The 27361-nt window shown below is 43.1% G+C and overlaps 1 protein-coding gene across 1 annotated transcript; it reads right to left on the bottom strand.

Annotated features, from left to right (window-relative positions):
• Nucleotides 1-5851: 5851 nt before the first annotated feature.
• On the bottom strand, nucleotides 5852-26613 carry NME4 (NME/NM23 nucleoside diphosphate kinase 4). The gene is made up of 5 exons (XM_043976140.1): nucleotides 26375-26613; nucleotides 10494-10627; nucleotides 9577-9678; nucleotides 7418-7530; nucleotides 5852-6369 (listed from the first exon to the last, which is right to left on the bottom strand). Exons 1-5 carry the CDS (start codon nucleotides 26520-26522, stop codon nucleotides 6249-6251), a joined length of 618 nt encoding a protein of 205 aa, XP_043832075.1. The 5' UTR covers nucleotides 26523-26613; the 3' UTR covers nucleotides 5852-6248.
• Nucleotides 26614-27361: the final 748 nt, after the last annotated feature.

The following is a 27361-nucleotide window of genomic DNA, read 5'->3' as shown; positions in this document are numbered from 1 at the left end:
GGCCTGGAAAAGAACAGAAATGGCCAGGAGGGAGCTATTACCCAAGATAAGTAGGGAAATTATAAGGGAGCATCTGGCTGCCCTTGGTGGGTTTAAGTCTGGGCCTAGACAAAGTCAGAGGTCCAGGATTGTGGAATAACTGTCAGATATGATGGCTGAGTCACTGTCTTTCCAAGATCTTAGAGAACCAGAGAGGTACCCTAGGACTGGAAAAGGGCAAATGTTCTGATTTTCAAAGAGGGAAAGAGAGTAGCTCTTGTACTCACTCCACATATCCAGTCAGATGTCAGATCTTGTTATTTCTACCTTTACAACATCTCTCATAATACACCTCTCTGCTCACACAGGCAACAGCCTGTCACAGGCCTTCATTACCTCTCACTTGGAATATGGCAATAAGCTTGTAAATTGGTCTCCATGCCTCAAGCTTTTCCTCATTCAATTCTTCCTCTACTCGGCTGCCTAAGTGATTTTCCTAAAGCACAGGTCTCTCCCCCAGTCAATCAACTCCAGTGACTTCCTGTTACCTTCAAGATCAAATATAAAGTTCTCTGTTTAAAGCCTGTCACAACCCGGCCCTTTCTTACGTTTCCAATCTTCCTTTGCTTTCCTCCTGTCTGCCCACTCTATAATCCAACTCCACTGACCTAATTGCTATTTCTCCCATATGACACTCCATTTCCTGACTTTTTTTTTTTTTTTGCACTGGCTGGAATTCCTGAAATGTTCTCCTTCCTCACCTCCTAACACTTAGTTTCCCTGGCTTGCTTCAAGACTGTTCAAGCCTTCTGCAGAAGGCTTCTCCACTTCCTTCTCACCTCCACCTTGCTACTACCTGAGATTATTTTCCATCTATTCCCCATGTGTCTTGGATGTACATAGTTGTTCATATGTTGTCTTTTCCGTTTGAATATGAGTACCTTTAGTGCAAGGATTGTGTATTTGCCTTTCTTCGATTCCCCAACACTTAGCACAGTGCCTGGCATATAGGAAGCACTTAATAAATACTTGTTGACCAATTGACTAATCTCAAATTGGGCTTATGGACAAGGTGGAGGGGTGTGGGCCAGATGATGGTAGAGTTAGGTGGATTCTAAAGTGGTTTAACAACAGGAGCCTCAAGGCCAGTGTTCAGAGCTGAAACCAAGGGTCTCTTCCAAGCTTTGCAAATGATACACTTTGGACAGACCCCTTCACCGCTAGGGGAAATACGATGGTCTCAATAGGATAGCGCTGAAGGACAACACTGCCCTCATGTGGACATTTGGAGAAACTGTGTCATGTTTATGAACAAATCCAATTTGAAGGCTCCTTGGTGTGTGTGTAAACACAACATTGAATTTATGAATCATGGAGATATAGATTATCAGAGATAGACTTTCTATAAAAACAAAGAACTGGAAACCAAGTAGGTACCAAACTAGGATGTTACTAAAGAAGTTGTGGTGTATGTAGGTAATGGAATATTTACTGTGTCATAAGAAATGATGATTCTGAAAAATTCAAAAGTTCATGGGAAGGATTATGATCTGATACAACATGCAATAAGCAGAACCAGGAAAATAACAGACACAATCAATATAGCAATATAAACAGAAAAAAAACCCCAATAAAACAAAACCGAATTCTGTGTAATTATAATGATCAAATAGTTCCAGAGAAGAATTGAGAAAATTCACCCCATTCCTGCAGTACAGAAGTTGGTGGGATGATATGGAATATTACAATATGCTGCTATAAACAGTCATTATATTGATCAGTGTATGTGTGTGTTATAAGGGATGGCTTACTGTATAGAGGAATAGAAGATGTATTTGGAAATGAATGTCACATAAAAACAAAAAACATCCTTAATTTTTTAAATAAAAAAATATCAGAGCAGGAAGTAACTTTAAAAATAGCCTATCAGTGGGGCAGCTAGGTGGTGCAGTGGATAGAGCACTGGCCCTGGATTCAGGAGGACCTGAGTTCAAATTTGGCCTCAGACACTTGATACTTACTAGCTGTGTGACCCTGGGCAAATCACTTAACCCCAACTGCCTCACACACACACACACAAAAATAGCCTATCAGAAATATAAAGGACTTTAGAATACAGAATGTCAGAATGGATATCACTTTAGATGTCATCTAGGCCAACCCCTTGATTTTATATAGGAAGAGAAAGTATTGCTGTGCTTGGATGAGTCAGCATTTAAAAGGAAATAATGCTAACATTAATCTAAATGCTTGAGAAATATAAAACATCAACAGAGAGACACATAGAATATTAATGATTTGATGTTAATGTAGATGGATTTTCCTGGTGGAGTGAGCCAGAGCTCTGTCATTGGTCCTATTATGTTTGAGATTTTTAGATGGTTTCGATACAGACACAAATGTCATATTTATCAAATTCGCAAATAAATGGAAGTTCAAAGGAATAGGTAACATATTGTATAACAGAGTCAGGATCCAACAGACTGGAATGATGGGGCAATTCAAGTAAAATGTTAAAAAAAATAATACATTATACATATATACAAAAGATAAATATAATTGTTTAATAGTATTTTATTTTTTCCAATTACACGTAAGGACAATTTTAATATTAATTTTTATATAAAATTTTGAGTTCCAAATTTTCTCCCTTCTTCCCTCCCTAAGACAGTAAGCAATTTGATATAGGTTATATAGGTGCAATTTTCTAAAACATATTTCCATATTAGTAATGTTGTGAAAGAAGAAACAGAGCAAAAAGAAAAAAAACCACAAAAATTAAAGTGAGTATAGTATGTTTCCAACTGCATTTAGACTTCATCAGTTCTTTCTCTGAATGTGGATAACATTTTCCATCATGAATCTTTTGGATTTGTCTTGGATCATTATATTGCTTAGAGGAGCTAAATCTATCACAGTTGGTGATGACTAATATTGATATTGATGACCAAATACAATATTGCTATGTACATTGTTCTCCTTGTTCTGCTCACTTCACTTTGCATCAGTGCATTTAAGTCTTTCTAGGTTTTTCTGAAATCTACCTGCTCATCATTTCTTATAGCACAAACCTGAGTTCAAATCCCACCTCCAACTCTTCCTTAGCAGTATGTCCCTGGATAGTAACGTAACCCCTTTCAACTTCAATTTCTTGCTCTGTTAAATGAGAACAATAATAGCACCTACTTCAGAGGGTTGTTTCTGAGAATCAAATAAGATAACATAAATAGGGGGCAGCTAGGTGGCACAGTGGATAAAGCAGCAGCCTTGGATTCAGAAGGACCTGAGTTCAAATCTAGCCTCAGGCACTTGACACTTACTAGCTGTGCGACCCTGGGCAAGTCACTTAACCCTCATCACCCTGAAAAAACACACACACAAAGATAACATATATAAAGCACTTTGCAAATCTATTAGATGCCTTCTGAGGCCCTTTCCAACTCGATAGACTCTCTCATTTACTCAGCAACAACTTGGGTGGGAGGTGGATGCAGGGAAATACCAAGAAAATGGGGTTCAATTCTTTTTGGTGGCCCTCTATTTAGGAAAAAAAATCTCATCCTGTCTAGAGAGTATATACCTGCATTCAGGCCACAATTAAAGCTGCCTTCCAGCTTTATTGTACCCATTCCTATGAAACCCTTTTCCTAAACAGTAACAATTTATAGCCCTAATTCAGGGAGTAACACGGTATATAGTTAGCATTTACATAGCACTTAAGGGGCTTGCAAAGCACTTTACAAATATCTTGTATTGTCACAACCCTGGGAAGTAGGTGCTATCATTATCCTCAGGGGTTAAGTAACTTTCTCAGGGTCACTCAATTAGGAAGTAAATGAGACTGGATTTAAACTATCTTCCTGACTCCAAGCCTAGAGATCTATCCATTGAGCCACCTTGTTGCCTCTTGTATATGGCTATGTTGCAGAGTGACCCAGAATTGGAGTCAGAGGACGTGGGTTTGAATATTAGCTCTGCCACACACTAGCTGTGTTCTTGGACAACACATTCCATTCTCCTGACCCTCTTCCTTCCCCTATAAAATGGGAACAGTAGTTCTACTACCTACCTAAAAGGTCTGTTGCAGGAAAGGCATTAAGCACTCAGAACTCCTGACACAATTACTCCAAAAAGAGCCAGGAGACAACCCCTGGAGCAGAAGAACCCACAAAAAGATGGGCTGAAATCATTTTCCAGCCAAAGACAGCTTAGAAGCTCAACAGGAGGGGGCTAGTGCTGGTCTGGGAGAAGAGTCCAACCCTGTGATTTCACCAACACAGATCCAGCCCCAAGCAGGCTGCTCCAGAGAAACTTACCCATGAGCCTCTGAATCACCTGCAGAGCCGGCATCTTTTAGAATTAAGCTTACAGTCAGGTGAAAGGGATGAACGGGGGGGGGGGGAATACAGGGGTGTCTGCAGGACTTAAGGAGGAATTCGGTAGTCCTACCCCAGTGGGGAAGCAGGAAGAAATCTTGAACGGCAGGAGGCCCATATCAGGGTGGCGTGCAGGCTCATCAGAGCTAACAACCATGGCACAAAAAGTTTTGCTGCCTGGTTAGTTAGCAAGTTGGCTTGAGGTTATCTTCGGACTAGAGAACAGACCAGATGAGTGGAAAAACCTGCCCATCCTTAAACCAAAGCACCTAGGACCCTCTGAAGCTTGAGACAGCATAGCTTGGAAATAGAGCCCCATTGTAAGAGGGAGTTAAAAGTCAAGTAAAAAAAGGGAAGATGAGCAAGCAGAGAAAGTTGAGAACCATAGAAAGTTTCTTTATCAACAAGGAAGATTGAGGGGCACCCTCAGAAGAGGATAGCAATGTCAGGGTTCCTACATCCAAAGCTTCTAAGGAAAATATGAATTAGTCCCAGGCCACAGAGGCTCTCAAAAAGGACTTTGAAGATAAAGAGAGATAGAGGAAGAGATGGAAGGAGGGATGAGAGTGATGCAGGAAAGTCATGGGAAAAAAGTCAGCAGCTTGAAAAGCCAAATGTTAAAGGAGATACAAAAGCTCTTGAAGAAAATAATTGCCTAAGAATTAGGATTGAACAAATGAAAGCTAGTGACTATGAGAAACCAAGACACAATAAAGCAAATCCAAATGAATAAAAAAATGGAGGGCAATGTGAAATCTCTTCTTCACGGTCTGTTGTAGACTAAAGGTATTAGAGTGTCCACTGCCACAGAGAGCTCAGATGCTACCTGGGCTTGCTTTTTTTTCTTAGTATCTGCTACATTGCAGTGGAATTGAGAAATCAGAGTCACTTGGCTCTGTGACATGTCTCAATTCCCCTGGTTCCCAGGCTAGGTCCCTTTGTCAGTCAGTCAGTGGGAAAGAGGATATTTGAGGCTTTAGGCTTCATTCATTCAACAAACCTTGATGTGTGTGTGTTCTACTCATAGGGCACTCTTGGGAATACAAAGAAGCTGAACATGCAGACCTGGCCCTGGAGGCCTCTAGGTGTTGTGTTAGATAGAGCACTGGGCCTGGAGTAAGGAAGATCTGAGTTTAAATCCAGCCTCATATACTTCCTAGCTGTGTGACCCTGGATAAGTCATTTAACCTGTCTGCTTCAGTTTCCTCATCTATAAAATGGGAATAATCATAATAAGAGCACATATCTCAAAGGGTTGTTGTGAGGATCAAATGAGATATTTTTAAAGCTCTTAGCACAGTACCTGGCCCATAGTAGGCTTTTTTTTTTTTGGCGGGGCAATGGGGCTTAAGTGACTTGCCCAGGGTCACACAGCTAGTAAGCATCAAGTGTCTGAGGCTAGATTTGAACTCAGGTACTCCTGAATCCAGGGCCAGTGCTTTATCCACTGTGCCACCTAGCCGCCCCCATAGTAGGCTTTTAATAAATGTTTCTTCCCTTTCCCTTTTCCCCACCTTAAAAGCTAATGGAAGAACTCAATCCCCATTTATAGAAATAAGAAAGGATGAATTATTACCAAGTTATAGATTGAATTTTAATATGTCTCCTTTAATAGTCACCATCATCTCTGGTTATAAGCAATTACTCCCAAGGTTGACTGGCACTGTGGCCAAGGGAAGGATTAGACTCAATCCTTTCATGGCTTTGGGCATGGAGTGAAAAGGCACATCATTTGGCATCAGAGAAGTCTCTGTGGGAGAGAGGGGGTTGGGATAGGGGGATGGGCGGTAGCTTGGCCAGGAAGGAAGGGAGGAACATAGCATTCTCATTGGCAGAGGTAGTTGCTCCTGGGTCTGTAGGCAGTGTGGGCAGGAGGTGGGCTGAGACCCTCCCTCACACATGGTACAGGTTGCTGTGACTGCCGCAGTCCCAATCCACCAGTTCACTGCTATGAAACCACAGGCTGATCTCTCTCTGGGCTACTTCCACCGAATCACTGGCATGAACAACATTCCTGTACCAGAGAAATAAGCAGCAAGAGTAAACTGGTGTTATCTCCCAATTCTAATCCCAATCCCACCCCAATCTCAGACCTCCAGTTCTTTTTTTTTTTTTTTAGTGAGGCAATTGGGGTTAAGTGACTTGCCCAGGGTCACACAGCTAGTGTTAAGTGTCTGAGGCCGGATTTGAACTCAGGTACTCCTGACTCCAGGGCTGGTACTCTATCCACTGCGCCATCTAGCTGCCCCTCTCCAGTTGTTTTGCTCTATGCTGCTGCCTAAGAAATCTCCTTAAACCAGCAGAGAAATGAATGGTCTGAAGTACAAGATTTTGGTTTCTCCCACCAAAACTCCATTTTGGTGTTGTCTTTAGCCTACCAGAATTTCTATACTTCCTCTCCTCCAGTACTTTGAATAATTCCCATTTCTATAGTGTTCCCCCATCCTCCAAAAAAACAATCATAATCCATTATATAGCTATAGAGCTATTGTCTCTTCCCTCTTGTGGCCAAAGTTCTTGAAAAGACCATCTGTAATAGGTTTCCACCTCCTTTCCTCTCCCTCTCTTCTTAATTGTCTACAGCATCTGGCCTTATCATTCAAATGAAACTGCTCTCTTCAGAGTTACAAATGGTCCCTGAATTGGCAAATCTAATGGCCTTTCCTCAATCCTCATCCTTCTTGACCTCCCTGACACCTTTGAAAGGAATGAGCATTTATTATGTGCCTACTGTGTAGCAGGCACTGTGTTTAATGCTTTAAACTATGATCTCATTTGATCCTCACAACAACCTGGAGGTAGGTACTATTATTATGCCCATTTAACAGATGAGGAAACTGAGGCCAAGAGAGGTTACGTGTCCAGGGTTATGCAACTAGAAAGTGTTTTAAGCCTGAATCTGAACTCAGGTCCACTGAGCCACCTAGTTTTGACACTATCAATCAATCACCCTTTTCTTGATACTCTCTTCTTTCTAGGTTTATTGTGACATTGCCCTCTTCTGGTTCTCTTCCCCCTTTCAGGCCATCCAGCCTGCCAGCTCCCTACCCCTACCCCAGTACCTGCTGATGTGAACACTGAAGTCTCCCCGGATTGTTCCGGGGGCAGCTTCTGCTGAGTCAGTTACTCCTACCATGGCCCGAGAGGTACGGACCACATTGTGCCCTTCCCAGACCTGCAAAACAAAAAGGACCCATCCTGTTCCTGTCACTAAAAGGGAACCAGACAAGTAGCAAATCCCCAATAAGTGCCTCTTATTTCTAGGGGTTGGTACAGGCCATTTCCCACATTTCAAATGCACTCCTTCTCCTGGCCACTCCAGCGTCACCCTTCTCTGTGAAGATTTCTCTAAACCTGCCCACTGAAGTGGGCGCTTTCCCCTCTCAAATTCTCCCACAATACTTTGTCCAGCCCTCTCCTTTCTGCTCTATCACCCTTTATGTCATCCTAGACCCAGTCATAAAAATGTCATATCCTGTCTCCAAGGCAATCATGGAATCAGCAAGCACTCATCAAGCACATACAGCATACCAGGTAGTATATGAAGTGCTGGCGCTAAGCAAGCACTGACACGCTGCTGTTTTTCACCTTTGTACCTTCTGTATCTAACACATGTTAGGTTAGAAATAAATGTTTGTTGAGTCATAGAATCGAACACATCTTCATGAAGGAGTTAACCCAGCACTTAACCAAACTCCACACTCACAATAGGAAGAGAAAAAAATGGGGAGGACAAACAGCCAAGGCCATTGATCTAGGAAAGGAACTTTGTTTTCCACATCTCTGATATACTCGTCATGTAACTGTGTATTTTTTTGTGTGTGTGAGGCAATTGGGGTTAAGTGACTTGCCCAGGGTCACACAGCTAGTAAGTGTTAAGTGTCTGAGGTCAGGTTTGAACTCAGGTCCTCCTGACTCCAGGGCCGGTGCTCTATCCACTGCGCCACCTAGCTGCCCCTCCAACTGCGTATTTTAGAGCTACCTAGGTTTGTATTTTATCCCTCCTGACCAGACTGTGATATCCTTGATGGTAGGGCCCTAACTTTGTCTGAACCCTGCATTTTGCCCATCTCCTAGAACCATGCTTTGCATACAGCGAATGCTTAACAAATGTTTGGTGAATAAAATAATTGCTCTGGTGTCCAGGAGGCCTGATTGCCTCTAGAATCAAATATGAAATCCTCTTTGGGATGTGAAATCCCTCCCAACCTGTTCCGTTCCTTCTTTTCAGGCTTTTCATACTTCCTTCCTTGAATTCTTTGGTGCAGCTACACTGGCTTACTAGCTGTTCCTCACACTTGATACTCCATCTCCCAACCATGTGCCTTTTATTGGCGATCTCCCATGCCTGGACTCAGGGGTGTACTGGAGTCAGCTTGGTGAATAGCTCTCGAAAGCTGGTTGTTTAATTTTCAGTGTGAACACTCACACCTCAAAACTTGGCAGATACTACAAATCAGGGCTTGGTTTATTCTTTTGTTGATTATATAGACTTAAGAAAGTGTTAGAGAGAAAAAAATTTAAAAAATAAATTAAAAACAAAGTAATAGAGGAAATGTTAATAATGTAAATTCAACTTAAAAGTATGTCCTGGGAACATTTTCCCCTCAGAGAACCAGTTGTTAAACATTTCCCAGCACACCACTGCTTGGAATTCTGACTCCTGTGGATTCCTTTAAGATTCATTTTCTTCAGAAAGCCTTTCTCAGTCTCTCTCTCTCTCTCTCTCTCTCTCTCTCTCTCTCTCTCTCTCTCTCACACACACACACACACACACACACACACACACACAGCCTCACCTCCTCTCACTAATGCCTTTGACTCTCAAAAAACTTTCCATATCATGTATAAAGATTCTGTATCTTGTATAAAGATAGTTGTTTGCATGTTGTAAGCTCCTTGAGAGCAGGAACCGTATGTATCTGCTTTTCTCTATATGCTCAGAACTTAGAACAATGCCTTGCTCACATGGTAAACACTTAACTTACCATGATTTTGACTGACTGCCTGACAGTGGACCTGATCATCAGGCCATCCCCTTTTGACAGATAAGAAAGACTCTAAAAAATCTGGGAAGAGACCAACAAAAGAGCATAGTTGCTGTGTCTCTCTCATCATCATCAGGGGCTAATAAGGGAGCACTGGTGGCATTTTCATCTAAGGAAGCCCCACCCCTTCCCACTTTCCCTCTTAGCAGAACCCAGGCCCAGGCTAGTCTTACCATAGCGACCACAGGACCAGAGCTCATATAGTTGATCAAGTTTGGATAGAAGGGCTTCTTCTTTAAGTCATGGTAATGTTCAGCAAGGACTTTCTCTGGGGCCTGGAAGGCATTGGGAAGAGAGTTGGAGAGAGTTCTGGAGCCAGATAGCAGCAGGAGAATTTGTGGAAGGCTAGCCTATTCAGAACCTGTTACATGTAGCAACAGATGCTGGGTTGGTTGACTGAGTAGTGGTACCTCCTGGTTCCAAAAAGCCAAGGGATTTCTCTACCAGCAACCCATCTCTTTCTTTTTTTTTTTTTTTTTTAGTGAGGCAATTAGGGTTAAGTGACTTGCCCAGGGTCACACAGCTAGTAAGTGTTAAGTGTCTGAGGCCGGATTTGAACTCAGGTCCTCCTGACTCCAGGGCCGGTGCTCTATCCACTCCACCACCTAGCTGCCCCAACCCATCTCTTTCTAACACCAGGGCACCATACCTTCCCAGAGCACATCAGTGCTGCCAATGAGGGAAACAGGAACTACAAATACAAAACATGGCAGCTGTTGGAAAACTAAATGCCATTGGCCCTTGTAGGCATAAACAAAAGAAGCAAAGGGGCCAAGTTAGAGATGCTCCATGCTATTCTTCCACACATAAAACACAGCCCTGACTGCTTGGATCAGAAATGATGGGCTTCCAGGGAACCAATGAGGATAGAGTACTGAAAGTAGTGACTGGAGCCAAGTCTTTTTTGACCTAGAGTTTTTGAAGATGTCAGACTAGGCTAGGTAGTCTAGCTTAGCTTGGCTGGGGCATCATGCAGGAAAGCCTGGTTCTGATCAGTACTGGTGCCTTGCTTTGGGGTCCTAACTGAAAGCTCCCACCTCTAAACAAGGAACAGAGCCCCCACATGCCCATCTATGGTAGGCACCATTACCTGCAGTAGCTTCATGCCCACCAGTTTGAAGCCTCGCTTCTCAAAGCGCCTGATGACATCTCCAACCAGCCTCCGCTGAACACCATCTGGCTTTACTGCAACCAGTGTCCGTTCCTGGGTTCTAATAAGTCCCGCTGTAGGAAAGGGAAACAGAAGGTCATTACTAGGACTGACCTCTTGGGCCTGCTGGGGTCTAATAAGTTCAAATTCTTTTTTGTTTCTTTCTTTCTTTGGTTTTTTTGAGAGGCAATGAGAGTTAAGTGACTTGCCCAGGGTGACACAGCTAGTAAGTGTCAAGTGTCTGAGGTCAGATTTGAACTGAGGTCCTCCTGAATCCAGGGCCAGTGCTTTATCCACTCTGCCACCTAGCTGCACCCCCTAATAAGTTCAAATTCAATGAGTAGAAATGTAAAGTCCTACATTTGGGCTCAACAAAATCAATTGCACAAGTACAACATGGGAGAGACATGACTGGATAATATTACATATGAAAAAGATCTGAGAATTTTAGCAGAGTCATTTGACATTAATCAACAATGTGACAAGGCAATCAAAAGAGCTAATGCCACCTTAGGTTGCATGGTGTCCAATAATCCCACTGTACTCTACTTCACATCTGGAGTGTTTGATTCTAGGGACCTTCTAACAAGTTGGAGTGTGCCCCAAAGAGAATGATGAGGATAGCCTGAGGACTGAAAACCACATCCTATGAAAATCATTGAAGCAACTGGGGATGTTCATTCTAGGAAAGACAAGGGAGGGAAGAGAGTGGTGGAGGATGGCAGAGGTATGATCACTTTCTTTGAAGTATTCAAAGGGGCATCACATGGAAGAGAGATTAGATTTGTTTTGCTTGACCTCGGAGGGCAGAACCAGAAATCACATGTGGAAGCTGCAGAGGAGTTGTCAGGTCAGCAGTAAGAAGGCAGGCGCCTTGGGGGCAATGGTGGTGCAATAGATAAAGCACTGGCCCTGGATTCAGAGTTCAAATTCAGCCTCAGACACTTGACAATTACTAGCTGTGTGACCCTGGGCAAGTCACTTAACCCCCACTGCCCCGAAAAACAAAACAAAACAAAACCAAGGAGGCCTGCCTAACAGTGAGAGCTGTCCAAAAGAGAAGGGGTTTGGTTTGGTAGGTCTGGGGTTTCCTTTGTTGAAGGTTTTCAAGCAGAGGACAAACAACAGGGGGGCAGCTATGTGGCACTGCAGTGGATAAAGCATTGGCCCTGGATTCAGGAGGACCCGAGTTCAAATCTGACCTCAGACACTTGACAAGTACTAGCTGTGTGACCCTGGGCAAGTCACTTAACCCTCATTGCTGCCCCTCCAAAAAAAGAGGACAAACAACATATTGGGGATTTTGTAAAGGAAATCTCTATTCAGGTATGGGTTGGATGAGATGGAATCTGAGTTTCCTTTCTACTCAGAGATTATGTTGTTGGACCTTCATTTTCAAAGAGAACCAATGATATCATGGGTGATGTCATTATTTATATGTGAACTGGATTTAAGTGAGGCAGAGTTGCACAAAGGTCGCACAGTGGATAGAGCAAGAGCCCTAGAGTCAGGAAGACCCGCTGCTGAGTTAAAATCCTGCTTTAGGCACTTACTAGCTGTGTGCCCTTGGGCAAGTCACTTAGATCCGATTGCCTCCAACAAAAAAAGCTGTCAGTTTCACTCCTTCTTCCAGAGTCATTGAAGTCCAGCAGTAGGACAAAAGCCAAGATGACTGGCCATGGCCCGGGATGCAGTAGATGACCTTGATGTCTTTGATGTCTAACCAAACACTAAGTGCTCCACAGTACCTTCTTTTTTTTTTCTTTTTCTTTCTTTCTTTCTTTTTTTTTTTTTTTTGCGGGGCAATGAAGGCTAAGTGACTTGTCCAGGGTCACATGGCTACTAAGTGTCAAGTGTCTGAGGTCGGATTTGAACTCAGGTCCTCCTGAATCCAGGGCTGGTGCTTTTTTTACTGCACCATCTAGCTGCTCCCACAGCACCTTCTTTAGGTGCTTTCATGGCCATTGGAACAAAATGTTCTCATCAGCCCATTCTACCACACTTTGGACACATCCCCCTAACTCTCAAACAAGTTTGAAGCCTATTGGTTACCTTCAAACTGGTTTAGCCTGTCTGCCAAGACATTTACTGGGGTGTGGTCACTGTACAAGCTACAGCTACTCATAGCCACTGATGAGAGTTGGGTGAATCAGGTGGACACAAAGGTGGATGAGAGGCCCTCACACCAAAGGTGCTAATCCTCCTAAACACCCCATAGGCCCCTCAGAGATTGTAGGACTCTATGAACCAGACAGTCTCTTCATCTCTCCCACTGGCCTGGTTTGGGGAGGAGGGGAGGTATTGAGTTACACTTGGCCTCATTTTTTTTGTTATTGTTGTTGTTGTTGTTGTTGTTGTTGTTTGTGGGACAATGGGGGTTAAGTGACTTGCCCAAGGTCACACAGCTAGTAAGTGCCAAGTGTCTGAGGCCGGATTTGAACTCAGGTACTCCTGAATCCAGGGCCGGTGCTTTATCCACTTTGCCATCTAGCTGCCCCCTTGGCCTCAGTTTTGCTGACAAAGAAATCCTCTTTTTCCTTCTCTTCAGGAAACCTAATCAGCATTCATGGAACACTCCACCCTAGAAGGGGCTACATTTCAAGGGAGGAGAAATAATGCCTGAAGTCTACTGAGATGCTTCAGGATCTCTCTCGTCTCACTATCATTTTGAGGAGACCCCCCCCCAACCTAGGACTATCCTATAGACCTGGAATAAGGGTGCTTAGAGGCCAGGTCCTTCCAGCTGTGGCAGCAATGCGCATGTTCAGCACAATAGCTGGCACATAGTAGGTGCTTCATAAATGTCTATTGATTGACTGACTGATTGCAAGCTAGCCTTGGGCTCCCAGCTGGGCAAAAAGCACAGCCACAAAATGACAGCTTTTCCAGAGCAACCCAGCAGTCCTAAAAATACCATTCTATGACGCAGTCTGCCCAGTTACTAAGACAGCCTTGCTGGGAAGGAAGGAGGCTAATTAGGAACACATCCATGGGGAGGCCTGGAGGTATAGGCAGAGATAGCACAGCTCCCCAGAGTAGGAAAAAGCCAGGATTTGGCCTCTTCTCATTATACTTGTGTCCCGAATCCCAAGACTGGGGGAAAAGTGCCACCTCCCAACACAATGAAGTAGGCAGAGGGTTATTCTCAGTTTTCTCATCATTTTGTTGCATGAATCAGTATTTCTGAAATTAAAGAATGGCAGAGACCCAGGTTGGGGGTTGGGGAAAGTCAACTCGGTTATCCCCTAAAGGGCAGTTCATCTCAAAACCAGGCAACAAGGCACAAAGCAAGAAAATAAATGGGGAGAGGGAGGGAGGGAGAGAGGAAGTGAAAGGAGAGGAGAGGAGGGAAGGGGAAAGAGAGAGAAAAAGAGAGAGAGAGGAAGGAGGGAGGGAGGGAAGGAGGGAGAGAGAGAGAGAGAGAGAGAGAGAGAGAGAGAGAGAGAGAGAGAGAGAGAGAGAGAGAAACACACAGGGGAGAATGGAATGTAGTCTTTTCCATGCGTACTTACTCTTTGAAAAATAGTCACAGATTCAGGGAATTCTGACTGTAACTAGCACAGCAGCAAATGGTGGAAACCAAAAATAATACTGTCATATTTCAACATCTATAACCTTTGACCCAGAGACCCCACAGCTAGGCATATACACCAAGAGGTCAATGATTGAAAGAAAGGGCCAATCCATACCAAAATATTTATAGCAGTGCTTTTTATAGAACTGGGAACAAATAGATGGTCATTGCTTGAGGAATGTCTAAACAAATTATGAGACATGAATGTTAATGAAAAGTTACCAATTTATAAAAAATATCAGAAATATGAAGAAATTCAGAGAAGTATGGAAGTTATAGGAAATGATGAAAAATGAAGTAAAGTAGAAGTAGGAAAATGGTTTACACAACACCTATAACAATGTAAATTGCAATCATAAGAAAAAATATTGAACATTGCATAAATATCATGATCAAGTTTAGCCCTGAAGAAGAGATAAAAAAAATGCCTGCAAATATGCCCATATCTCCCCATCCTCAAAAAACCTTCAGTTGACCCATCTCTCCCCATTAGCTATTGTTCTAAATCTGTCCACCTTTTTGTGGCTATACTCCTTGAGAAAGGAAAACTCCTTGAAAAAGGTCTACATTAGGTTTCTCTATCTGCTTCTTTGCCTCACTCTTTTCATAACTCTCTATAATCTGGCTTCCGATATCATTGCTCAGCTGAAGGTCCTCTCTCCAAAGTTATGGTTGATTTCTTAATTGCCAGATCTAATGGCCTTCTCTCAGTACTGATCCTTTTTGACCTCTCTGCAGCCTTTGACATTATTGACCATCCCTTTCTCCTTGACACTCTCTTCTCTGGGTTTTTTGTGACACTGCTCTTCTCCTAGTCCTCCTCCTACCTGTCTGTCTGCTCCTTCTCAGTCTCCTTTGCCTTATCTTCATACAGGTCGTGCCCACAAACCTTGGATGTCCCACAAAGCTTTTGTCCTGGATCTTCTTCTCTTATTCTAAACTTTCACTCTGTGATCTCATAAGCACCTGTGAATTCAATCATCAACCCCTTGCCCATGATTCCCAGATCTATCTGTCCAATCCTAACCTCTCTCTCTGGACCTCCAGTCTCTCATCTCCAATGCCTACTGGACATCTCAATTTGGATGTCTCCTGAACATGTTACATGTCCAAAATTGGGCTCATTTTTTTCCCCTCCACAAATCTTCCTCTTTTCCTGACTTCCCTATCATTGTCAAAAGTATCATTATTCTCACAGACACACAAGATACAACCTAGGTGTGTTATCCTCAAGTTTTCATTCTCTCTGACCCCCCCCCCCTTCCCATATCCAATCAGTTGCCAAATCCTGTTATTTTTACCTTCATAACAATTCCCCTATATAGCCCCTTCCTCCCTCTAATGCTGCGATGACCCTGGTACAGGCCTTCATCATCTCATGCCCCAACTCCCCTGCCTCAAGTCTCTCTCCACTCTAGCCTATCTGCCACCAAGCTGTTAAATGGATCCTCCTTAAGCCTGTGTGGGTCAGACCATGTCACCCCATCCCAACCCCATTTAATTAACTCCAGCATCTTCCTATTACTGCTGGGATCAAAGACAAAACCTTCTGTTTCACTTTTAAAGATATCATCCCTTCATAATCAACTCACACCTGTGCCCTCTGTCTAACTATACTCCATTCAACTGCCCTAATAATGAGAAAGTTCTTATGAGTTACAAGTATCATCTTCCCATGTAGGAATGTAATTCTGTTTCACTTTTAAAGCCCTTTATAACCTGCTGCTCCACACCGGCCACACACTTTCCATCCTCCTTATTAAGGAGGCTCCATCCCTTGACTTAGCATTTTCACTTGCCATCCCTCCGTGCCTGTAACTTCTTCCCTCCTCATTGCCACCCCCTGGCTCCCCTGGCTCCCCTAGCTTTCTTCAAATCTCAGCTAAAGTCCCATCTGCAAGAAGCCTTTTGCACTCCTCCTTCATCTCAGTGTCTTCCCTCTGAGATGATCTCCAATTTGTCCTGTATAAAGCTTGTTTGTACATGGTTATCTTCCCCATTAGACTGTGAGTTCCTTGAAAGCAAGGGTGGCTCTTAGCCTTTCTCTGTATCCCCAGCATTTAGCACAATGCCTAGCTCATAGAAGGCACTTAAGAAATCCTTTTGGACAGACCAAGCTTGGCTCTGAAAAAGGAATGAAAAAAAGTCCCTTCTTCTCCTTCTTAGCAGAGGAGGGAAACTAGAGGAGCTGAACCTCTGTAGATGTTTGAGTGAGCTTTGCTAAATTGCCTTTTTTCCCCTTTGTTATAAGGAATGGATTTCTGGGTAAGGAGAGAGGAAAGGATATACAGTATCTTGAGAAAAAAAAGGTGATGCAAAACCAAAATCTATCAATAAATATTATGATAGTAATATTATCATGTTTCTGTAGCACGTTACAGAGCATAGACTTCATAATAATATCTTCAAGTAGATGGGGCAAATATTATTATCTCTCCTTTACAAATGAGGACATTGAGGCTCAGAGAAATAAAAATCACCCATTGTCCTACAGCAAATAAGTGAAAGAGCTGGAACTCAAACCTACTTTCCACTGTTCGGTGCTTCCTCTTGACCTGATGGCTCAGATCTTTTCTGGGTCTAAATCCTGTGGACCCTCCCTTACAATCTGCCCCCATCCTAAGCTACAGGTGTTGGTAACTTCTTGGGGACTTGTTAGGAGCAGGATTTAAAGCAGATGTTATTCTAGACACCAGGGAAAGAATCCAGAGCCCTCCTTAAAAAGCTCTAGTCCTGACTTCTTGTTGTTGCTTTGTCATGGCTGACTCTTCACGACCCCATTTTGGGGTTTTCTTGGCAGAGATACTGGAGTGCTTTGTCATTTCCTTCTCCAGCTCATTTTACAGATGGGGAAATGGAGGCAAACAGGGTTAAGTGACTTGCCTAGGGTCACACAGCTAGGATGTGTCTGAGACCAAATTTTAACTCATGAAGATGAGTCTTCCTGATTCCAAGCCCACTGGACCACCTGGTGGAGATGTTCTCTCTCTCTCTCTCTCTCTCTCTCTCTCTCTCTCTCTCTCTCTCTGTTTTTTGGAGATGTATTCTCAAAATAGGAATAGAAGGGAGGATGTCAGCATGGGTACAACCTACCAAGATGAGAATTCTTCCTTGGCCCCTGACTCTTCTTTCCTTAAGAAATAAGACTTAATTTTTTTTTAATTTAAAAAGAAATAAAACTGTCAAAAATAATTTAAAAACATCTTAAAAAAAAATGACAAAAATAAATAAATAAATAAACAAACAAATAAATAAATAAACAAAAAAGGGGGCAGCTAGATGGTGTAGTGGATAGAATACCGGCCCTGGAGTCAGGAGGACCTGAGTTCAAATCTGGCCTCAGACACTTAACACTTACTAGCTGTGTGACCCTGGGCAAGTCACTTAACCCCAATTGCCTCACTAAAAAAACCCCAAAAACCCAAAAAAAACCCAAACAAATAAAAAAAGAAATGACTGTCCATTCGGTACAGGTAAATGAACTATAGTGATCACTCAGTGACTCGGCCCAGATCCTCCTATTTTGACTGATGCCTTTTCTTTCATCCACTCACATTATATCAAACCCTAGAGCAAGTCTTTCCCCCATAACCTAATTATTTATATATCAATATAAAATTGTAGTTCTTTAATTAGGGTAAGTCTTTTAAAGAAGTGTTTACAGCTACTGAAGCAGGAGGAAAGAATATGTCTTTTAAGTTGATGGTTCCTCATTTACTGTGCCTCTCAATCTCTTCTTCCTGGGTCCAAGCTCAGGTGAAAGTAAGCAGGACTAGATAATACCAACTCGGGTCAAGTTCACCATCCCCATCCTCCATTTTCATGAACTCTTTCTTGAAGAAATTAGCTTACCAACTAGTGTTTGGTTTGTTTGTTTTTTTCTTTATTGTATCTAGAAACACAATTGTCCTCTTTAAAGCCTTAAAATTCGGCATTATCCTAGCCACTCAATTCTTATTGTCTGCATGGGTTTGGGTTTCATCCTGACAAGATAAATCATTTCAGGTGAAGTAGTAGCCAGGTGATGAAGTGAACAGGGCCTGGGGGCCTAGAGTCAAGAAGACATCAATTCAAATCTTCACTAGCTGTGTAGGAATAATAATAATAGCACTTACAAGGGTCAAATGAGTTCATATGTAAAGTGCTTTACAAATCTTAAAGTGTCATATGCACCTTAGTTATTATTATTATTGGGGCAGCCAGGTGGTGTGGTGAATAGAGTGCTGCTGGAGTCAGGAAGACTCATCTTCCAGATTTGAAATCCAGCCTCAGATACTTACTAGCTGAGTGACCCTGAGCAAGTCACTTAACCCTGTTTGCCTCCATTTCCTCATCTGTAAAATGAGCTGGAGAAGGAAATGGCAAACCACTCCAGTGTCTCTGCCAAGAAAACCCCAAATGATGTCATGAAGAGCAGACATGACTGAACAATAACATCATGATTATTACTAATTCTCTGAGCCTCGGTTTCTTCATCTAGAAAATGGGGATAATACTAGCACGTACCTCATAGGATAGTTTTAAGGACCAAATGAGTAAATATGTAAATATTTACCAAATATGTAAAGCACTTTTCAAGTCTTAAAGTGCTATATACATGTTGGGACTTACTACTTCTCTGAGCTTCAGTTGCCTTATCTCTAAAATGGGGATGATATTACTAAGACTACCTGCCTAGCCAGATTATCGAGAGGCAAGTACTATATACATCTAAGTTTTCATTCTTTTCCTTTTCCTTCCTCTAAGGTCAAGTAGTATTATTTCCATTTTACATGAGGAAATTGATGAGGCAGAAGTGATTTGTCCAAAGTCACAAAACTAGTAAGTAATGGAGCTAGGTTTCCTGACTTTAAAGCTATTGTTCTTTCCATTAGACGAAGCTGAACTGGCAAGTGTGAGATATAGCAATGGCTGGAAACCAAGAGGAAGCTCTCAGCATATAGCATTGAACAGTCTATCTGTGAAGCCACACAGAAGTACTGTGGGGAATGGGGTTAGACCATCCACCCCTCTGCTCCTGCTGATCAGGCTGGCTTAGACCCAGTCCTCTTGTGCACCCCCTAGGCCTCCACAACAGTGACTTGGAGATAAGATGAACAGGGATGAAAAGGGGCAGACTGGACCCAATCATACAACATCCCCCTAAAGTCCCGCCCTGGATGACAAGAACTATGAGATGATTGTCAGCAAGCAGCCTAGGAGATAAGAGGTTTGGAAAGAATTTAAACTACAACAACAACAAAAAGCTAGGAGGAAAAGACCCAGAATTGTACTGGGGGAGAAAAGTGGGCTGGGTTGTCTTTAGGAAAATGCAGAGGTCTTTAATGACCCCAAGGTTCTCCCTGAAACAAAACTGTTATGGAGTTAGGACATGGGTCTGAGGTAACTTTCTTTGAAAAGACAGGCACAACTTGAAGCAAGAAATATAAGCCCATTAGGCATAGCTGCTGCCTGAGGGAAGGAGATGGCTTGAGAGATTGAGGCGCCTCTCACCCAACTTCTCCCAGCCCATCACCAGTGGGGGATGTTCCACCCCTGAGTGATCACCCCCAATAAGAGAACTTTCCACAGTCCAATGATCACCCCATCTGTCCCTCCACCATCCATCCTTTTTAAAAGCTATGGCTTTGGGGGCAGCTAGGTGGCACAGTGGATAAAGCACTGGCCCTGGATTCAGGAGGACCTGAGTTCAAATCTGGCCTCAGATAGTTGACACTTACTAGCTGTGTGACCCTGGACAAGTCACTTAACCCTCATTGCCCTGCCCCCCCCAATAGAATAAAATAAAATAAAATCTATGGCCTTTCTCCTGTGCAGGGAGATAGGTATCTCAGAGAACCAAGTCTCTGGATCTATCTCCCCTTAAACTTCATCTCAAAGTTTCCTTTTTCTAGGACTTAAATAAAATATTATTTTATTCTAACTAGATTTGTGTTCGAGGTGTAATTCTTTTTTTTTTTTTAACACAGGTCTTTTCTTTTTCTTCTGCAGGGCAATGAGAGTTAAATGATTTGCCCAGAGTCACACGGCTAGTAAGTGTCCGAGGCTGGATTTGAACTCAGGTCCTCCCTAATCCAGGACCAGTGCTTTTTTTTTTTTTTTTGGTGAGGCAATTGGGGTTACATGACTTGCCCAGGGTCACACAGCTAGTAAGTGTCAAGTGTCCGAGGCCAGACCTGAACTCAGGTACTCCTGACTCCAGGGCCAGCACTCCATCCACTGCACCACCTAGCTGCCCAAGGGTGTAATTCTTTAAAGAGGATCCCCACACCAACTATTTCCCCCATGACAAAACCTTATGTTTTTAAAACATCTGTGCAGTCTGCGAAGGATTGAAAATTAGTATCTCTCAGGAATTAAAGGACATTGTCAAGAAGAAATTATGAAAGATGCCATTGAACTAGGGTGTCATCAAACCTATCATCAAAGAAATCTCTGGGCTGGTCATAGGACAAGATTGAGAGATAATGATAAAGACAGCAAGAAAAAGAGCAGGTGATTGTGCCAAGACTTGTAGGAGGAAAGGAAGAATTGCACAAGGGCAGATATGGGTATGTTTCAGTCTACAAACTTAGAGAGAATATGCAAATTAAAGGGATGACAGATCTATTTGAGCATTCAATTAGGAAAGAAAGGTCAAATCCATTCTAAAAATACAATGTGTCATTCTACATAAGGGTCCAAACAGCTCTTTTCACAACTCCCTACAATGTGCCCAACCCCAAACTACTCTGTCACCATCAAAGGCAAGCCTGAGGGGCAAAGCTTTCTGTATGTGGTCCAAAGGGCTGGAAGTCGGGTGCCATGTCAGAATATGTGGGGTTTGACCCAAAGCTTATAACTTTGGGAAATGCTATCTTTGCATTTACATGTTTTTGTTTTTTAATTTGTATATAATTAAAAAAAAATTTTTTTTTTAGTGAGGCAGTTGGGGTTAAGTGACTTGCCCAAGGTCACACAGCTAGTAAGTGTTAAGTGTCTGAGGCCGGATTTGAACTCAGGTACTCCTGACTCCAGGGCAGGTGCTCTATCCACTGAGCCACCTAGCTGTCCCTAATTTGTATATAATTTTTAACTTTTCAAGGAGACTTTTCATCCATTATTTCATTTGATCCTCACAGTACTGGGAAGGGCTGGGATCTTTATCCCCTCCCTCCCCCCATTTTACAGATGAGGAAACTGAGGCATAAACATTAAGAAATTTTTCTAAGATCATATACTCTGGCTACTTAATGACTAAGCTGCTACTGAAATTCCATTTTCTTTTTTTCCCCCAGGGCAATGAGGGTTAAGTGACTTGCCCAGGGTCACACAGCTAGTAAGTGTCAAGTGTCTGAGGCTGGATTTGAACTCAGGTCCTCCTGAATCTAGGGCCAGTGTTTTATCCACTGTGCCACCTAACTGCCCCAGAAATTCTATTTTCTTAACCCTTAGATGAAGGCTTGGGTTCTAGTCTTGGCACTACTACTAACTTCTATGTGTGACTCTAGAGAAGTCACTTCCTCTCTGAGCCTCAGTTTCCTCAAATGTAAAAAGCAGTAGTTGGATTATATAATTGCCAGGATCTCTTGCGGTGCTTATACTATAATTTGTAAGAAAACACGCTGCTTCAATTTACAAATTCCCTAAAGTCACAGAATTGAGAAACATGTAAAAAAAGTAGTGAATTTGGAGTCAGGGGACATGAGTTCCAATCCTGTAACAAGAGGGATAACAATTCATCTCTCTGGGCTTGTTTTCTCATCTATTGTTGTTGTTTGTCCTTCATCTCGAAGAGGACCACGATATCAGGGTAATGTCATGACTTGCACTGAATTGGGAGGGAGGGCTGTGCAAAGTCACCAGCCTCACTCTCTCCTCCAGAGCCATCTGGGTCCAGTAGCAAGATATACACCAGAACGACTGGAGATGATGCTGGGTGTTTAAGGCAATTGAGGTGAAGCAACTTGCCCAAGGTCACACAGCTAGTAAGTGTCTGAGGTGAGATTTGAACTCAGGTTCTTCCAAATTCAGGGCCGATGCTCTATCTTCTGCACCCAGCTAGCTGATCATCTATAAAGTGAGGATTGGACTACATGGCCTCTAAGGTCCCTTCTAACTAGCACTATGTTCCTATCTCTTGGTCCTGAAGGGGCAGTTGAGTTAACATAAGGGACAAGACATATGGAGGTTATAAAATTCAGCCCTTTACAATGAGGACTTTCTATTTTCCTAAACCTGCCCAGCAGGTTTAAACTGTCCTTTTTTAGATGGGGACTGACATCAATGACTTTAGGCCAGCATTCCCTGGATTTCAGGGCCGATGCCTTTTTGTGGCTTGATCCAATGAAAAGGAAATTGGAGATATTGAATTCAATTCAATCCAAGGAAGGAAGATAAAGGTGAGAATCTAGTACATTTTTAGTAAGCTGGAAGCCTTGAGAACCCCAAATAAGCAAACTAGCTGTTAGCTTACAGAGATCTCTGCCTCTCCTGACACAAAACAGAACAGCACATGGTAACCCTCAAAGTGACATCCTTGATAATGTAGCTCTTCTGCAGCTCAGTTCCTTAACAAATGATGCAGGAGGTAGGGAAATATAGATGCCTCATTCACCCAACCTGCAGGATTAGGTAGAAAGAGTATCCTCTGCAGATGCTGAACCAGGAGGAACATTAATTAGACTTAGTATCAGAGAACCTAGATTTAATTCTCAGATCTACTATTTACCATCCATTTGAGTTTAAGTAAGTCACCTCCCCTCTCTAGACCTCAGTTTCTGTGTCGGTAAAATGAAGGAGTGAAACTAGATGACTTCTAAGGTCCTTTCCCTTTATAATCCTTAGATTATATTTAGAGGGGGGCAGCTAGGTGGTGAAGTGGATAAAGCACTGGCCCTGGATTCAGGAGGACCTGAGTTCAAATCCAGCCTCAGACACTTGACATTTACTAGCTGTGTGACTTTGGGCAAGTCACTTAACCCTCGAGTTACATTGCCTCGAGAAGAGAAAGAAAAAAGATTATACTTAGAGGAAACTAGGAAGCACAGTGGATGAAAGCTGGATCAGGAGTCAGGAAAACCTGGGTTCAAATACTGCTTAGTATTTACTGGTTAGGTGATCCCTGAACAAGTCACTTAAGCAATGTCTGCCTCAGTTTCCACACCAGTAAAATGGTAATTATAGCACCTACTTTCCAGGATTGTTGTGAGATAAAATGAACGTTCCAGGAATCTATCCTTGGCCCTGTGCTATTTAAAATTTTCATCACTGACTTGGGTAAGCATAGGTAGAATGATTATCAAATGAGCAGATGACAAGAAGCTTAAAGAAAGAACTAAAAATCAAATACCCCTTTATTAGGGAATGGCTAAACAAATTGTGCTTTTAAAAGTGTAACATTATTATCTTTATTATTGTTGTGCCATAAAAAAGATGATCATGAAGAGTGAGTTTAAAGAAACTTGGGAAGACTTGTATGAATTGATACTGATTGAAGTAAGCAGAACCAAGAGAACAATTTCATAATTAATGTAAAGGAAAACAAAACAGAAAAACACCAATCAATAAGCATAAGAATTCAGATTAATGCAAGAACCAATTGTGACTTCAGAGAACTGACAATAAAGCATGCCTCATGCTTCTAGGAAGAGAAGTGATGGACTATAGAGGAGAAAGAGGCATGTTTGTTTTTTTTCTGACAGTATGAATGTGTTGATTTGGTTTGCTTTATTTCTTTGTTATAAAGGAGAGTTTCCATGGTGGGGAGTGGGGAAGAAGGAGTCATTGGGAAGTGACAGTAATTTTTTTTTAAAGAAAAAAACATAAGTTAGGGCAGCTAGACAGTACAGTGGATAGAGCACCAACTCTAGAGTCAGGATGACCCGAGTTCAAATATGACCTCAGACACTTACTGTGTGACCCTGGGCAAGTCATTTGATCTATTGCCTAAAGAAAGAAAAGCATTAATCAAGCATTTGTATTTTGAAACAGAGAACTGGTTAACAAGTTGAATGACAGTTTGGATCCACAGAGATCTCAACTAGCTAGAATGTTAGGCTGAAACAAATTAAGATGAAATTTTAAAGGAATAAATATAACATCTTACACTTTACATTTGGCAACTTGACAAATACAAGGTGAGTGAAGCATGACTAGAAATCAGTTTCTCTGAAGAAGATCTGGGAGGTCTAATAGACCAGAAGTTCCAAATGAGTCACTTGTTCAGTATTGCAGTCAAAATAACAACAACAACAAAACCCCAAATGTGACCTTTAGTCTTCGTTGAGATGCATAGTATTCAAGATGATTCAAGATGATAATGCCAATGAAGTTGGCCCTGGTCAGACCATATCTGGAGCACTGTACTTACTTCTGGGTGCCACTTTTTAAGAAGGATATTGATAAACTGGAGATCATCCAGAAGACAGTGACATGACCAGGATAATGAAGGACCGTGAGATTATGCCATATGCTCCATTAAAATAACTGAAGTTGTATAGTGTGGAGAAGAAAAGATTAAGAGAAAAAATATCTGTTTTCAAGAGGCAAGTAGGTGGCATAGTAGATAGAGTGATGATGGACTTGGCTTTAAGAATACTCGACTTCACATCCTGCCTCAGACACTTACTAGCTTTGTGACCCTGCACAAGTAACTTAATCTCTCTCAGCCTCAGTTTCCTCATCAGCAAAATAGGGATAATAACAGCGTTTACTTCAGGTTTGTTGTGAAAATCAAATGAGATGGAAGAACTAGGCATGTTTTCATGTAGCATAAACTATGTTTAGTCTGAGGGGGAAAGATAATGACATAATATTAATAAAAACAATATTTTCTCTTTAAAAAAAAGAAAATTAGGGGCAGCTAGGTGTTGCAGTGGATAGAGCACCGGCCCTGGAGTCAGGAGGACCTGAGTTCAAATCCAACCTCAGACACTTGACACTTACTAGCTGTGTGACCCTGGGCAAGTCACTTAACCCCAATTACCTCACCAAAAAAATAAAATCAAATGAGATTATCTATGTAAAGTGCTTTGCAGTCTTTAAAATGCTATATAAATGTTAGCTATTCTTATTGTTGGTTGGAGAAGGAAATGGCAAGCCACTCCAGTATCTTTGCCAAGAAAACTCTAAATGGGGTCACAAAGAGTCAGACAGGACTGAAATGACTGAACAACAGCAGCAGCATTCATCATCATCATCATCATGAGAAGGGGATTTGTTCTGCTTGGTCCCAGAGGTCAGAGCAAGGAATGATGGGTGAAAAATTCAGAGAAGTATATTTAGGCTTAATATGAGGACAAGGATAATTCCAAACAATTAGAGCTATCCAAAAGCTGACTTGGCTTCCTCGAGTGGTAGTGGGCTTTTCCTCTCTTGAGGACTTTAAGTAATTTATTGAATATGTTGTAAAGAAAATTCTTATTTGGGTCCAGATATCTTTCCAGGTTCTTTCCAACTTCTGAGCTAATGTGCTTGTAGGGACGGTACCCAGAGTCATCTGGCTCTGCTTCCCTCTACTACTCATTTTACTGCCTTACTACCCCGCTCTCGACAACCTGACTAGGTCTGCAGACCTCAATCCAGCAAGAAAATAGGGACGCAGCCCTATAGAAAATTCGTAGAGTCATCACCCAAGATGGAGCAAAGGACAAACAGCGGGTCTGAAAGAAAAGGCTATGGGTGACTTGGAGCTAAGAGGTCATCTGCAAAGACCATAGAGTAAGAGTTTGGAGAGAAGGAAAGAATTTCCTTTCTCGATTTCAACCCTTCAGAGCTGCTTGCTGGCGGTGAGAGCTTGTCTGCTGTCCGCTGTCCACGTGGGCGCCTGTGCAAGCAAGAGAACAAAGAGCCCAGCGCAGAAGACTTCTCCCTACAAACTGAGTTAAGAAAGTGAAGCAGGCCACAAGGAAGGATGCTGGCCGGTTAGACCATTGGCTGGTTTTGCAATCATCCCGGAAGATCGGGTGGGCCTACGGAAGCGGGGTTGGGGGGGGGGGATTGACCAGAATTTGGGTCGCGAGCTCTTCTCAGTTCTCCAGAATGCAGGGCGATAGAGGGACTAGGGGAGAGTGGCGGCGGTTGGTGGAGGGGAAGTATGATGGATCAAGCTCACATCCCTGGCCAGAGGGGTGTCTCAGGCCCGACTCACTTCTCCCGGGAACAGGGGCTTCCTACGTTAGACAGCTAGGGCCCTTGCTTGTCCATCCCCACCCCTGTTGCTCCTTCACGTTCTACTGGGCGGCCGGAGCCTCCCTTTCCCACTCACCAGAGTTGTAGCGGAGCAGAATAGAGCTAGGCACTCCTCCCGGGGGCAGGGACAGGAGCAGCTGCCTCGTGCCCAGGGTGCGGTTAGGTCCCTGGACGTGGCAGCGGCCCAGGAGGCTCCGCAGCGCGCAGCTTGGGAAGAAGCCCATGTCCGCCCCCTTGCCCAGAGCCCCGGGCGGCCGGGCTGCTAGCCCTCAGCCCGGCCCGGTCCCCAAGTAATGGGCGTGTAGGAGGAAGGGATCTACGGGGACTGGGGCGGGCCAGGTCCTGCACCAACCTCCCGCCCCCATCCCAAAGGGGTGGGGGTGGGGCGGGGAGTGGATGGGGCATGGGTGGGAACACAACCCGAGTTTCAAGTTTCAGACCCACCCCTTTCAAATAGCAACTTTTTCCTTTCCTTCCCTCGGGCTGGCTGTTGGCCCATCCACGGAAGTACCCCTCTTTCCCCAATCCCCAACCCCTCCTCTCGGTTTAGGACTGGATCTGATCACCCCTCCCACTCTCTTTTGAATCATCCAGGATGGGGCGGATTGTGGGGTCGAGGGGAGGGGAAACCAGCCCTGCGGTCACCTGGGCACCGAGGTAATGGTGTATAACATAACGTGTGTAACATAGAGATTAGATCTCTATTAGAGCCCTTTCTATCTCCCGATCAAACAGCTGGTCTTAGAGCAGGGATGAGGGCAAGGCTTTCGCATCCACTCTTTATTAACAATAATCCTCTAAGGTAGGTTGTGCAAATATCATCCGTTAATTAACAGATGAGGACACAGAGACTCAGAGAGGTGAAATCAGCTTGTATACAGCAGAAGAGGCTTCATCACCCTGCACTACAATATCCAAAAAGATGTGTATCTAAGGGACAGGCTGAGGTCTCAACGCTGGAAGGTTAACAAAAGTTCTCTCTGTCAAAAGAGGATTTGTGTGCTATATTTTGTTGTTGTTTGGGGGGAGGTGGGATGGGGAGAGAAGGATGGGTACGTCTCGT

This window comes from Dromiciops gliroides, chromosome 1 (genome assembly GCF_019393635.1).
Source record: "Dromiciops gliroides isolate mDroGli1 chromosome 1, mDroGli1.pri, whole genome shotgun sequence".
Classification (NCBI taxonomy): domain Eukaryota; kingdom Metazoa; phylum Chordata; class Mammalia; order Microbiotheria; family Microbiotheriidae; genus Dromiciops; species Dromiciops gliroides.
This window is presented reverse-complemented; position numbering and strand designations above follow the sequence as displayed.